Source organism: Myxocyprinus asiaticus, chromosome 24 (genome assembly GCF_019703515.2).
Source record: "Myxocyprinus asiaticus isolate MX2 ecotype Aquarium Trade chromosome 24, UBuf_Myxa_2, whole genome shotgun sequence".
In the NCBI taxonomy this organism is placed as follows: domain Eukaryota; kingdom Metazoa; phylum Chordata; class Actinopteri; order Cypriniformes; family Catostomidae; genus Myxocyprinus; species Myxocyprinus asiaticus.
The window spans coordinates 46,603,115-46,616,988 of record NC_059367.1 but is presented as its reverse complement, the minus strand read 5'-3'; the positions used below and the strand labels follow the sequence as shown (position 1 = coordinate 46,616,988).

The 13,874-nt window shown below is 38.4% G+C and overlaps 1 protein-coding gene across 1 annotated transcript; it reads left to right on the top strand.

Annotated features, from left to right (window-relative positions):
• Positions 1 to 393: 393 nt before the first annotated feature.
• Positions 394 to 5,454, top strand: LOC127414688 (piggyBac transposable element-derived protein 4-like). Its single transcript, XM_051652872.1, has 4 exons — positions 394 to 596; positions 645 to 1,204; positions 1,346 to 2,161; positions 5,288 to 5,454. The coding sequence occupies exons 1-4, from the start codon at positions 394 to 396 to the stop codon at positions 5,452 to 5,454; spliced, it is 1,746 nt and encodes a 581-aa protein (XP_051508832.1).
• Positions 5,455 to 13,874: the final 8,420 nt, after the last annotated feature.

Here is a 13,874-nt window from a genome sequence, read left to right as displayed (position 1 = left end):
GCAGAGAAAACCAGCTAAATGATTTTTTTTTCAACTTGAAATTTGATGACTTTTCCTAGAGTGACCCCAATATTAGAAAAAGTGAAACATTGCCTTTGTTCATATTTCCATGAAAGCTGTACACCACCAGGGTACAAAGATTGTCTTAGGGTCATTTTTGACCCAGCAGTTATAAAATCAGTTACACACCACAAAAACCACAAAGAGACACAGACACACACACACAATGAGAAATTGAAATTATGTGTGCTACTGATTGAACTCAGACAAAACTAAAACTTTCTTGTGCATGTGCAGCATCTCCCCTCCACGACTCCACACATGCCTCGGTTCACAGAAATAATGAAAACAATTTCCGACAAAATACAAATTTCTTGAAAGCATTGTTTTCTAATGGGGAATGCAGTCAGAGGCTATAAAGGTGCTGCAAATGACAGTACCCCCAGTTCTCTCTTTGCTGAAGCCATGAGTGCACATTTCTGTGCCCAACAGGTCGTAGATCTGATTTTTTCAGATGTCCAGGAGGAACAAGAGAACAATGATTTAGAAGAGGAGGAGGTATCTGAAGAAGAAGATGGGGAAGAATACAACCCAGAGCACAATGCATCATCTTCAGATGAATAAGAAATCCCCCAAGCTGAAAGAGAGACATTTTTGTCAAAGAACAGCAAAATAACATGGTCCTTGTCACCATATGACAACCAGGGCAGGATGACAGCACAAAATGTCATAAGGATGACCCCAGGGCCCACAAGACATGCAGTCGCCCATGCCCAGGACATCGCCTCAACATTCTACATGTTCATCACACCAGCCATCGAAAAAATAATCCTAGAGATGACAAATTTGGAGGGTTTCTGTAAATATGGAGACAACTGGAAAAGGATGGACGAGATTGACCTGCGGGCCTACATAGGGCTGCTAATCTTAGTGGGTGTGTATAGGTCCCGAGGCGAGGCTACATGTAGTCTCTGGGATGCAGAGAGTGGAAGGGCGATTTTTCGTGCCACGATACCACTGAAAGTCTTTCACACTTTCTCAAGAATGCTACGATTTGTTAACCGTGAGTCAAGAACTGCAAGACGTGTGAGAGACAAACTGGCGGCTATAAGAGAGGTCTGGGAGAAGTGGGTGGAGCATCTGCCATACCTCTACAACCCTGGGCCTGAAGTAACAGTGGATGAGCAACTGGTTCCATTCAGAGGTACATTTTTATTTTCATATCTGTAATGTAAGTGATTTTCACTTTTAATTTTATTATGTATTGCTGTAATATCATTGATTTATGTGATTGTTTTCTGTGACACTGATATTAATTACTGATAGTAATCTCTTTTGTCAAAAGGTCGCTGTCCTTTCCGGCAGTATATGCCCAGCAAGCCAGCAAAGTATGGCATCAAGATATGGGTGGCCTGTGATGCACAATCCAGCTACGCTTGGAAGATGCAAGTCTACACTTGGAAGCCGACCAGTGGAGGCCCGGAGAAGAACCAGGGGATGCGGGTTGTGCTTGATGTGACGGATGGACTGAGGGGGCACAATGTCACGTGTGACAATTTCTTCACCTCTTATGAACTCAGCCAGCAGCTCCTGAAGAGGAAGATCACCATGGTTGACACAGTTAGAAAGAACAAGCCTGAGCTCCCCCCTGCACTTCTCGCAACAAGGGGGAGAGAGGCCTTCTCATCAAAGTTTGCCTTCACCCCCACCACCACTATAGTTTCTTACCTTCCAAAGAGGAACAAGAATGTGGTCCTCCTGAGCACACTGCACAAAACGGCTGAGATCAGTGATCGTGAGGACAGGAAGCCAGCCATCATCCTGGACTACAACCACAACAAAGGAGGCGTGGACAGCCTGGACAAGGTGATTGGAACTTACAGCTGCAGGAGGATGACTGCCCGCTGGCCCCTGGTCATCTTCCATAACATCATTGATGTGTCCTCATACATTGCCTTCGTGATATGGAACAAGATCAACCTTACCTGGATGCCTGATAAGCGGAACAAGAGGAACCTGGAGCAGCTGGGAAAGGCACTTGTAACCCCACACATTCAAAGAAGGGAGCGCTTCCTCCGCACAGCAGCCTCTGCAGCGCTTGTGAAAGCTGTTCAGGGGGCTGAATCTTGTCCTGATCCACCTGAGGCTGCAGCTGGGGCAGGCAAGAGGAGGAGATGCCAATTCTGCCCCTCAAAGAAAGACTGTAAAACAAATACTATGTGCTGCACATGTGAGAAATACATCTGACAAGTCCATGCGCACACACTTGCATACTGTCACAACATGCTTCTCGTTGTTCTTCTCGTTTTTGTTTTGTATCTATTATTTTATTTGATTCTTATTTATTATTGTTGTTTATACACCTTGTGGGTGGGGGCAATGGTTCGAAAAATGGGAGAAGACTAGTATTTTGTAGTTGAATTCCTCATTGTACAGTATATAAGAATATATCACTATGTTGCCAAAAAAGTTCAAGACTGTTATTGTTTCCCTTCAATAAAATGCATTCAAAACTACTTTCTTCACATTTCTGCTACTTTCTTAGGCTATACAAGTGCTATCTCTTGCTAAACAATTAATGTTTACACCTATGCAGTACCTTTAGCAATAATAATAATAATAATAAAACTCTACTTTAGTAAAGAAAACAATTATGACAGGTGTGTTGTAATAAAAACGAGTGGTGTCCACTGATTAAATGGAGTCTTTCTGCACTCTGAAGAGGTAAAACCCACATATTCACAAAGTTTGTGATGAATGACAGGTTGTTTCTTCATGCAAAATAGATTTGGGGTTTAAAATTCAATTAAGCTGCTTTATTTTAGGGGTTTGGTGAAGGTGGGTCATTTTTGACCCTTAGGACAAGGGGAGTATACAGAATGTTAAGACTACACAAGGGTTAAACGAGACGGCCTTCGTAGGACAAACAGAAATAGAACTTAACATGGTTGTTATGACAGCACGCCACTCTTTAACAAGCGCAAGTTATAAAGATGTAAAGAGAAAAGAAATAGATTTTACAGGTGTACTTTTAGTCTAATACTTGATTTTAATTATATATTAATATAATTATACATATTATATACTCTGCACCCATCTACTGAGGTACTTCAACTTGGGAATTAATATTACTTGCGTTTGAACATCATATTTACGGGCAAATTGGTGTTATTATTATTATTATTATTTTTTAGACATTTCCGTTGAAGCAAAGAATTGTGGGTTGTGAGTGCCCTGGAAGGATACACCTCATGCATCCTCCAAATTCCCGTGGAAGAAGGTCGCATTCGAAGGCTGCATCCGAAGTGTCCTACTTGCTTTTATGAAACGAAACAGCCTCGATGACGTATGCGGCCGACAAATGCGACCTCCGGAGGACGCATATTTCCAAACGAGACACGTCTGAAAGAGGCGATTCTCACTCAGTGTAATGGTGACTCGCAAAATGCTGTGATTGACTCAATGTACTGTTGACCCAAGAGCTGAAGACTGGATCATCTTCATACATTGATAAAACGGTTATACAATCAAGTCATAAACATATTTCCAGTATGTTTTATTTGATACACTCTCTGTTGTTCAGCCAAATACACCTGAAACATACATTTCGCCCCTTAATCAAACACATGCTCAATGTCAGCAGCTCATCTGTTCTCAGGATGTCGGACACCTTCGAAAGAGGTGATTCTCAGTTCAGTGTACTGTTGACTCGAGAACTGTTGTGACCAGAGCGTTCAGTCCGATCTGTGAACTAGTTAGAGTGGTTAATTGCAAAGAAGAGTTGGCAAAAGCAGATATCACCAGCTCTAGGATCATATTACTCCCGGTTATCGGCTCATTTTGATTTGGAGTGTCAGGCACATCCGAGAGACAGGTTAAGATGGAGTAACTTGTGGATCAGTGTTGACTCGAGACGCGAACTGTTTCAAACGATTCAGTCCGATTTGGTGAACTAGTTCAACTTGTTCACTAAAAAGAACTGGTTCAAAAGAACGATTCATTCACGAACTGGACATCACTAAACTGGACCAGGGAACATGCGCATTTGAAAAGAATCATCATTATCAGCTTCGAGGTAAGGCACTAGCTATGTTATAAATTAGTTATATTGTTATGTATTATATAAAATGTATGCATTTAAAATTAGAATATGACGTTAATAACATGGAAAAATAAATTAAATGTATAATAAATTATCCACAAAGAACAACAATAAATGTAAGTAATCACATTACAACATAGGGTACACGACAACGATGTACTAAAAACTGAAAAGTTTTTCCTTTGCATTTTTGAAAAGTTTCACGTACAGACGACAACGTTGTTAAAACGATCCCATTCACACAGATCCACGAAAACGACTAAAAACGCTGTATTATGCATGCCAGGCCGGTAGTTGGTGATGTCACTTTGTAAAGAAACACTACACGCCTGCACACGTAAGCATTCTTCCACAGAGCAGTGAATACAAACAATGAAGATGGCGAAAGCATCGAGCAATTTTGTCTGGTCGGACGATGAGGTTGCTTTATTACTACAATTACTTTGCTGAAGAAGCATCAATAAACTCAAAATCTTGAGCAGCTCAAACATAGTCCTGTAGTCCGCCATTCATGGGCAGATCTAGTGGTGGGGCCAGAGGGGCACTGGCCCCAGTTGAAATCTGATTGGCCCCTGAAGTGCCCCTGTTCTGTCAGTCATCGCTGATTTACATCAAAGCTCTCTATTGGCTGCGTCGGTTCGTTTTTTGAAAATCAACCTGCATAACGGTTTCTGTCTACAGCTGCTAGTGCTTATGTTTTCACCGTCTTCGTTCCCTTAACGGTAAGTACCTATTCAAAAGTTTAAAGTAAAAAAGCATATTATGGTTGCTGTCACTTAAGTTCTCTTTGTCTAACGTTAGAAACAGGTTAGAAAGCTAGTCAGCTCAGGGCTCGACAAGTGCCCGATAGCCAGTGTGAAAGACACTCGGGACAGTTGACAGATTTGTCACTTGCCCGATCGGGCTAGTTTACCTAAGCTTTTGATTTGTTTAGCAGCTAGATTAAATATAGGATTCACATATTAGTTAACAGTTGCACAGTTCAGGGAAGTAATACGGATGATAGTGTCTGACACTTAAATCCCTGTAGTGTTTGGTCATACCAAACAGCCAGACATTAATTGTTGTAAATAAATGTAATGCAAAGTCTAAGTTATAGAAAACATTGTAGTACTGAAGTTATTTTGAAGTGTAGTACTGAAGTGTTTAAAATCAGCAATTTTTGTTAACCACAATGTTTGGCAGAGGTTGAACTCATGAAGAGGAAGGATGATGCAAGAGATATTTTATGGTTTCTGGATAAAAAGAAGCCTATGCCTGCCACTGAGAGTGACAGGAGTGAGAGAGGGATAGAGACTCAAGTAGCAGTCAGCAAGGAGCAATGCAGCTCCCAACCGTTTCCACCAGGTTAGCAGAATTTAGGCACATCAAGATAAGGACAACAGGTGAAAATAATTGTATGTTCATATGTGAAACTCAGATTTGCAATTTAAAACAATGATGGGTTTGATATAAAAAGTATGACAGCATTTTAGTGCCACGTAACAAAATAATCTAAAAACACGAGAATAAAGTTATAGCAATTACAAGAATAAAATCAAAATATTTCGAGTAAAAAGTCAAAAACACAAGAATAAATTAGACTGATTTGGCACACATTGTTTCATGTAATGTTTTTTCCCTCTAAATGACTAACTTTATTCAAAAAATAAACTTCTTATTTGCTACTTTATTCTTGTAATTTGTCAACTTTGTTCTAATTATAGTAATATATAATATATATATATATATATATATATTACACACACAGTACTGTACAAAAGTCTTAGGCCACTAGTATTTTCACCAACAAAAAATGGTTTTAAGTCAGTTATTTTTATCTTTTGCTGTAGTGCAGGGGTGTCAAACTCAGCTCCTGGAGGGCCGCAGCCCTGCAGAGTTTAGTTCCAACCCCCCATGTAGTTTTCAAATAAGCCCGAAGGACTTGATTAGCTGAATCAGGTGTTTAATTAGGGTTGAAGCTAAACTCTGTGCGGCCCTCCAGGAACTGAGTTTGACACCCCTGCTGTAGTGTGTCAGTAGGAAATATCAGTTTACATTTCCAAACATTATTTTTGCCATTAATTGTAATAATCTAGTGAGATTTTTGTTTGCACAAGGAGTCTGACAGCAGCCAGTGCTCCACACAGATATCTGATCTGATCATCATCCAGTCTGTCTGGAATGACATGAAGAAACAGAACAAACTGAGACAGACTAAATCCAGAAGAACTGTGGCAACGTCTCCAAGACACTTCAAGAAACCTACCTGCAAAGCTCCCTGAAAAACCATGTGCAAGTGTACCAAGGACAAAAGCTGTTTTGAACGCAAAGGGTGGTCACACCAAATGTTGATTTGATTTAGTTAATAGAAGTTAATTGATAAAGAAAATCTATTTATGACATTTTTGAAAGGATCCTCAATTTACAGCATTTTTACACAAGTGCCTAAAACTTTTTACAGTACTGTAGCTTTGCAGGTAACTTTTGTGTTGCCTGCTTACCTACTGTCCTGTACTCATCTGTTTATCATCAATAAACCTGCATCATTCTCTAACTCCATCTTCAGTGTGTCATTACAGAAATCTGCTAGTGCCAGCAGCAATTGAATAATGAAAAAGAATTGCGCATAATACTTGGCCCCCCTCTGTAAATTTTGGCCCCACTGTGGCCCCTGCCTTTAAAAAATCCTAGATCCGCCACTGCCGCCATTGTAGTTTTGAATGTCTCGCACATTGTTTTGAAGTACTCGCGCGCATGCCTATAGACTGAACTCTCAAGATTATTCAATAAAATCTGCTCATTTTTACCATAACTTCGTCTCCTGCCTTCTTCTGTATTCCCCCTGCTGACTCTTGGGCTGGTAGGAGAGTAAGTTAACATAACAAGCTGTTGATGTTTACTGGTTTTGGATATCAGACAGAACTCTGATATATGGATATGTTCTGATGGAGAGAGAGGTCTTGTGTACACTGGATCTAACATGCATTTTCACTGCCTCATGTTTTCATATTCTAAGCATATCATTGAATGCTGTACATGGCATCACATCTCTGTCTATAGGCTATATACATAAGCGGTGGGTGAATGAATTGCAAGGTAAAGGTACATCAAATAAAATTAAGTAAATAAATAACATTTAAAATACAAATATATTTTCCCCATCTGAATCCATACATTAATTTAAAGATTTTCAAATTGCAGGTTCTGCCTACTGTACAATGTTCACACTCCATACAAAACACTCCAAATGAATAAATTGTTAATTATTGTTATTTGCACAGACACCAGTATTCATATAGATAATTATACATCTCAAATAGATGCCTATCCATCATTCTTTATATAACACGTAATACGCGAGCGCATGACGTCATCGTTTTCGTATGTTTACACAGAGACGATAACGGCATCGTTTTCAAAAACTTGCACTTTGAAACCCGTTTCAAAAGTTTGCGTTTTCAGGCCCCAAAACGCCGTCGTGTAAACGAACAGCCAAAACGCATAAAAAGTTTTCAGTTTTTAGTTGAAAACGTTGTGTAAATGGCCCCATAGATTACATTACGCCTTGCTGGGAAAAAAAGTGACTAAAAAGAAGCAACATAATGCATAAGGTTTGATCAAAATAAAAGGTATAATTAAGAAAAACAGGTCCATAGGAGATACCATATGAGATAACTGATTGAAACAGGTGAAATAGTGTAAAATTATTATTATTATACGATATTGAAATATCTTTGTGTCATGACTACAAAGTGGGGAAAAAATCCCCAACAAAATGAGGCATCCAAGGGGGGAAATACCCCCTTCAGAAATTAATTTCACGACCTGATATAGTACATAAGTGTTTCATATGATTTCAGTTGTAATGCTGAGGGAAATGGTAAAGTGAGCTATTTTTTTTTTAATTTTATTTTTTATTCCTCTGCCAGTTTGCCAGCAAGCACGTTAGTAGCCTACCATCTTACTTTTAGGAAAGTGCAAGGTAAAGGTTAAGGAAAAGAGAAGTAAATTATTTTTTAGAAGAGAGTAAGAGTGATGCAGAGTGTGACCAAGGGCAGGTGCCCCTGTGCTGTGTAGTCAGCTGCAATAGTTCCTTTATTCAGTTGTTTATAACTGTTTTAGTTCACTTTTATGCCACAATGTCATCTACTGTACACAGTGTAGAAAACAATGAACTCATATGCAACAGAACACAATTAAAAACGATCAACTTTACCTCCGTGTTGGAATTTCATTGAGACATATTCAACAGAGTATGATATACCATAGTTCATCACATTACTACATTCACCATGGTCAAAATACATAACATCCAAATTGTCCCCCTTTTTTTTAATTAATAGATAAGTAACGTGACATTTTAATGACATATTTACCAATGAACTAGAAATGTCCCCTTTTTTTCCATTTCAGAAATCTGATCATCTTATTTAAAGCAGTTAGGCAGTTGTTAACCCAATTTGGCATAACGGTTTCATTATGTTGTTTCCATGTTTTTGATGCATTTAGAGGAATATAGAACCTATTTTTGTGCGAGTGAGATGAGTAAAGAGCGGTGTTGCATGCGTGTCTTCCGTCTTTATATTAATGCATTTTAAATATAATTAATGTATTTTGCTACGAGTATATTCCAAAAGAACTCCCGAACCCAGCGTCATTTTTATTTTTTATTTTATTTTTTTCCTGGATAATATAACACATGACGTACAGTGATATAAATACATGTGAAATAATGTACATCAAGTAAAACAGTTATAGCATAAAATATGCATAACATAGGCTACTGTAAAAGAAGACAGCCTAATGGTCTTTTCTTTGTTTAATTTTTGCATATTTGTATCGAATTCAGGGTTTCTTTTGCGTGGTGAGAAAAAGAGCATTGTTACAGGAATAGTTTGTGTTATTTTACTTGCAATAAAAATAGCAGTGAGGTTCAGCAATTCCTTTGTCTACTCTCTTAGTAAAGAATTGCTTTGTAAAGAGTTACTTTTATGTGATATTTTATACGAGCTTAGTCCAAAACGATTGCCAACCTCACTGCTATTTTTAATAATTTAGCTATCGCAGTCCGAAGAGAGAGAAAAAAAAAAAAAAAGAATCGGACTGTTCTCTGTAAAAATTCTCCGGATTGTCAGTGGACGATTTGTCAGACCCGGTGTGAATTTAAACATGTGAATCCATGGTTCCCATTCAAAAGCTCCTTCGGAAAGAGCATTTGCACCAAAAATTCAGTCGTGGTATGAATAGGCCTTTAACTAGCTTATAAAACAGAGTGAATTGGGAACTTAAAGAGTATTTGAGAAGATCTGATTCCTTTTGTAGACAATATATATATATATATATATATATATATATATATATATATATATATATATATATATATATATATATATATATATATATAATTATCGCATGACATGTTCTGGTGAAAGGTAAATTTCATGACTGTCTAGTTATATTTTGAAAATGGGGTAAAGAGTTTTCGTTTTGAATATTGTAGACTTTTGGAATAAATGTGTGCTCACTCATATAACTGTGATTTTATAGGCTAAATATGAGACCATTCTCACAAGGCACAATACCTGGTCATATTGATCATATTTCTCTGTTTTTTCACCTCAGCTTTTTTTTTTTTTTTTTTTTTTTAGAGATGCAATTGCGTAATTTAGCCACAAGAGAGCTCTGTTGTCCACTTTAGTTCAGCTGTTTAGCGTAAACGACATCTGGTATTCAGCCCCAACAAATACACTTTCACCGCAATTTACTGAGAAAAGGTAAAGAGAAATTGTAGATAAAAAAAAAAATAACATCACACAAGTTTTTAGGTTTTATCTTTGTCTTAAAACCACCCCCATTAGAGCAGGGGGAATGCATCCTGACAGCTGGGAATGTTACTGTCAGATACTGTTCCCCCTGTGTTCAATTAGACAGAAAGCTCATACATTTGTCAAAGTCATACTGCTGACTTGTTTCCCCACAACAGATAAGTCCTGTGATTTGTAGCCTGCTTTCCCTGTATTTGTCCATTATAGCAGGGGGAACGCATCCTGACAGCTGGGAATGTTACTGTCAGATACTGTTCCAACTGTGTTCAATAAGAAAGAAAGCTCATACATGTGTCAAATTCATACTGCTGACTTGTTTCCCCCCAAAAGATAAGTCCTTCTGATTTTTTTTTTTTTTGCCTACTATTCCCTAAATTTGTCCATCATAGCAGGGGGAATGCATCCTGACAGCTGGGAATGTTATTGTATATCCCTATGTTTTATAATAACTTTATACCTTTAAATGTATAATATTCTTAATCTTTTAAACTCCTTGAACGTTTGACCTATTGATGTCAAACTGACCTCAAATTATATTATTATATATTATATTATTATATAATTTATTTGGAGAATATTATTCTCCAAGCACAAGGCTTAATTTTTGGGAGTATTTCTTTGGTACTTTTTATAAAGAATATTTCATCCTCTTTAATCCATTAAACTCCAAGACCGTTTGACCTAAAGATGTCAAACCAACTTTGAAAAAACAAACGAAAAAACAATAATATTCCCTACAAAGCACAATGCTTCTTTTTGGGAGTTTAAACTTGGTATTTTTTAATATGTAATTTTATCTATATAAATCTATTAAACTCTTTGACCCTCTGACCTCTAGATGTCAAACAAACTTAAAAAAAATAAAAATAAATAATAGTAAAAATAGTATTCCCTACCTGGAAAAAGGCTTCTTTTTGGGAATTTGAACTTGGCATTTTTCATAAAATTTTTATCCATATGAATCTATTAAACTCTTTGACTGTTTGACCTGAAGATGTCAAACCAACTTCAGAAATCTCAGAATTTTACTCCCTGCAAAACACAAGGCTTCTTTTTTAGAGTTTACATTTGGTATATTTTCTGTAGATTTTTTTATCGATATAAATATATTAAACTCTTTGACCGTTTGACCTAAAGATGTAAAAACAATAAAAAAATAAAAAAAAACAATAGTATTCCTTATATAACACAAGACTTGTTCCCTTTCATGTCGGTCACTTCGACGCCGTGGGAAACTCCTCCCAGGAGTGATGAACACTGAAACACTTTAGAATCACATCAATCTATTGGCAGATGGTGCTTGACGCTCCACCCCTGATGCGCGCATCATTGCGGGCATATAAACCGGAGCACAGCACCTTTTCATCAGAAAGTGGGCTGGTGTCTGCTGAGTGACATCCCTGGCTAAATTTGTCAGGAATTGGCTTCTCGCTTTCCCCACTGTTGTGAGCCGGGAATAAGAGCATGACATCTCCTCTGTAACACAGGACAGTTCGCCATGTTTTTACAAAGCACGGAAATGAACTAATTTCCAGTTCGCAGTGTTTATTCAGTTGCACTGCACAGCCGCTCCCTGAGGGTGACTCAGAGACTTTTTGTCTCATGTCTGTCCTCTGCACTGATTTGTGTCGATCGACCTGAAAAATGCTTTCACGTGATGACACATTGTCGCCTCTGGTACTCGATGATGTGTGCTCCGTTAGGTGTCAACACCCTTGCTCACAAATGCCCAGCAAAATGCAAATATGCATCCCTCCTGACCGCTTGCTACGCCAGGTGCTATGCAAGTTTCGGGAAGACAGGAAAATCTTAATGTTAGTTTCGCCGAATTGGATCAACCGCCATTGGTTCGGAGCTGGTCGAGCTGCTGGATGCTCCTTTGTAAATGATTTAATTGAGGAAAGATCTGCTCCCACAAATTTGAGGCACAATCTGGCATCCCCAGTCAAAGCGGTTAAACTTCCAAGTCTTGCCCTTGAACATGGCTCATTAGACACTCAGGGGTTGTATCACTCAGTGCTAGACACCATATTATGGGTTAGAGTCCCCTCCACAAGACAGCTCTAGACTCTGGAGTGGCGCTTTTTCACTACAGGTGTTCATCCCAGGGTGAGGACCCTAGGCACTGCCCGGTGCTAGCAATACTTTGCTGTTTACAAGAGCATTTGGATGCAGGACTGCCTCTATTCACGCTTAAAGTTTACATCACCGATATTGGGTGGGACATGACCTTTTGGGTGGGTTGTCAGTTGGCAAGAACCTCTTGGTTAGTAAGTTCTTGAGGGAGGCTAGACGGCTTAGGCCTCTTGCCCCGCAACTGTCTCAGTGTGGTACTTGGCGCTCATGTTGGAAGCACTTATGGGTCCCCGTTGGAGCCGATAGATGCAGCAAGCTTACGTATACTTTCGATTAAGACAGTGCTGCTGCTTGCATTGGCTTCAATGAAACCTTTAGTGGACCTACAGGCCCTCTCGTCAAATCACTTGTTTAGTGTTTGTACCAGCACTGTTAAGGTTAGTCCCAAAACCTAGACAAGATTATGTGCTTGATGTCGTGGTCACTCCTTTTAGGGCTCAGGTTGTTACCTTACAAGCTTTCTCTCCTCCATTTGGGTTGGATGAGGCTAAGAGGCTGCACACGCTTTGTCCGGTGAGGGGAATTACGCTCTTACATTGACCATACAAGTAAATTTAGACTGTCTGAAACATTTTTTTTTTTCTTCAGAAGCCGCCCCAAGGGTTTGCCAGTCTGCCTTAAAGCTTATCCTACCTGAAGAATGGCTTCCCCCTGGTCTTGGAAGAAATGTGTTCCTTTAGAAGACATTTACCTGGCTGCAGGCTTCTCTGCATTATTTTGCCAGGTTTTATAACCAGGAAGTTCCTTCCTGGTTATAAACCTTCCTGGTTCCATGTTCTAAATGTGAAGGAGGGTTGATTTCTCAATGTTATTAATACCCTTACTGGCTGGTGGCATTGTTGTGGTAAGCTGGCATCAGTAGCACAGCGTTAGAGTACCCGGTTTACATAGCGTCAACTACTGACACAGCTCTGAGAGACCTACTTGAAAGGGAAGGGTCAGAGAATGTAATGGTTACAAATTCTAGATGTAAATTTCCAGAAATTACTCCCTAAAAGAAGCCTTGTGCTATAGAAGCAATAATATTCTGAGTTTATTGAATTTGGTTTGACATATTTAGGTCAAAAATAGATTTATATGGAGTAAAAAACTCTATGAAAAAATACAAAGTTTAAACACCCAAAGGCTTGTGTTATATAGAGAAAAATATTCAGAGTTTTTTTTAAGTTGGTTTGACATTTATAGGTCAAACAGTCAGAGTTTAAAAGATTTATATGAATAAAATTCTATATATAAAAATACCAAGTTTAAACTCCCAAAAAGAAGCCTTGTATGGTTATTTTGTATTATATTATTCCCTACATAGCGTAGAGAATAATATAATAAAAAATGACATTTTAATGAACTGATGTTCTCAACAATAATATAAGTAGGTCATTAATAGAGATCTATATACAGGCTACTGAAAGTCTACTGAATGTGTTGAAACACTGTTTACTAGCTATAGCAAGTCAGTTGATAAATGTAAGTAGGTCATTAATAAAGATCTATATACAGGCTACTGAACATCTACTAAATGTTTGTTGAAACACTGTTTACTAGCTATAGCAAGCCAGTTGATAATTCACTTATAGTCAGTTAAATATCTATTTGGGACCATAAAAATAAAGTGTTACCAGTACAGATTCAGGAAAAATTAAATAAATAGTGTGTACAGTACATATCCATTAAAACACACAATGGCCCAAAGAAAGAACTTTGTCAAGAAAACTGTGAGTGCAAGGTGATCGTCTGCGTTCTGTGACTGCTATCGTGTCCTTGAATAACTTATAAAAGAGGCAGCTGGTGGAGTTTCTGTGGTGCCCTCCTAGGGAGTTGTTGCTCTATGC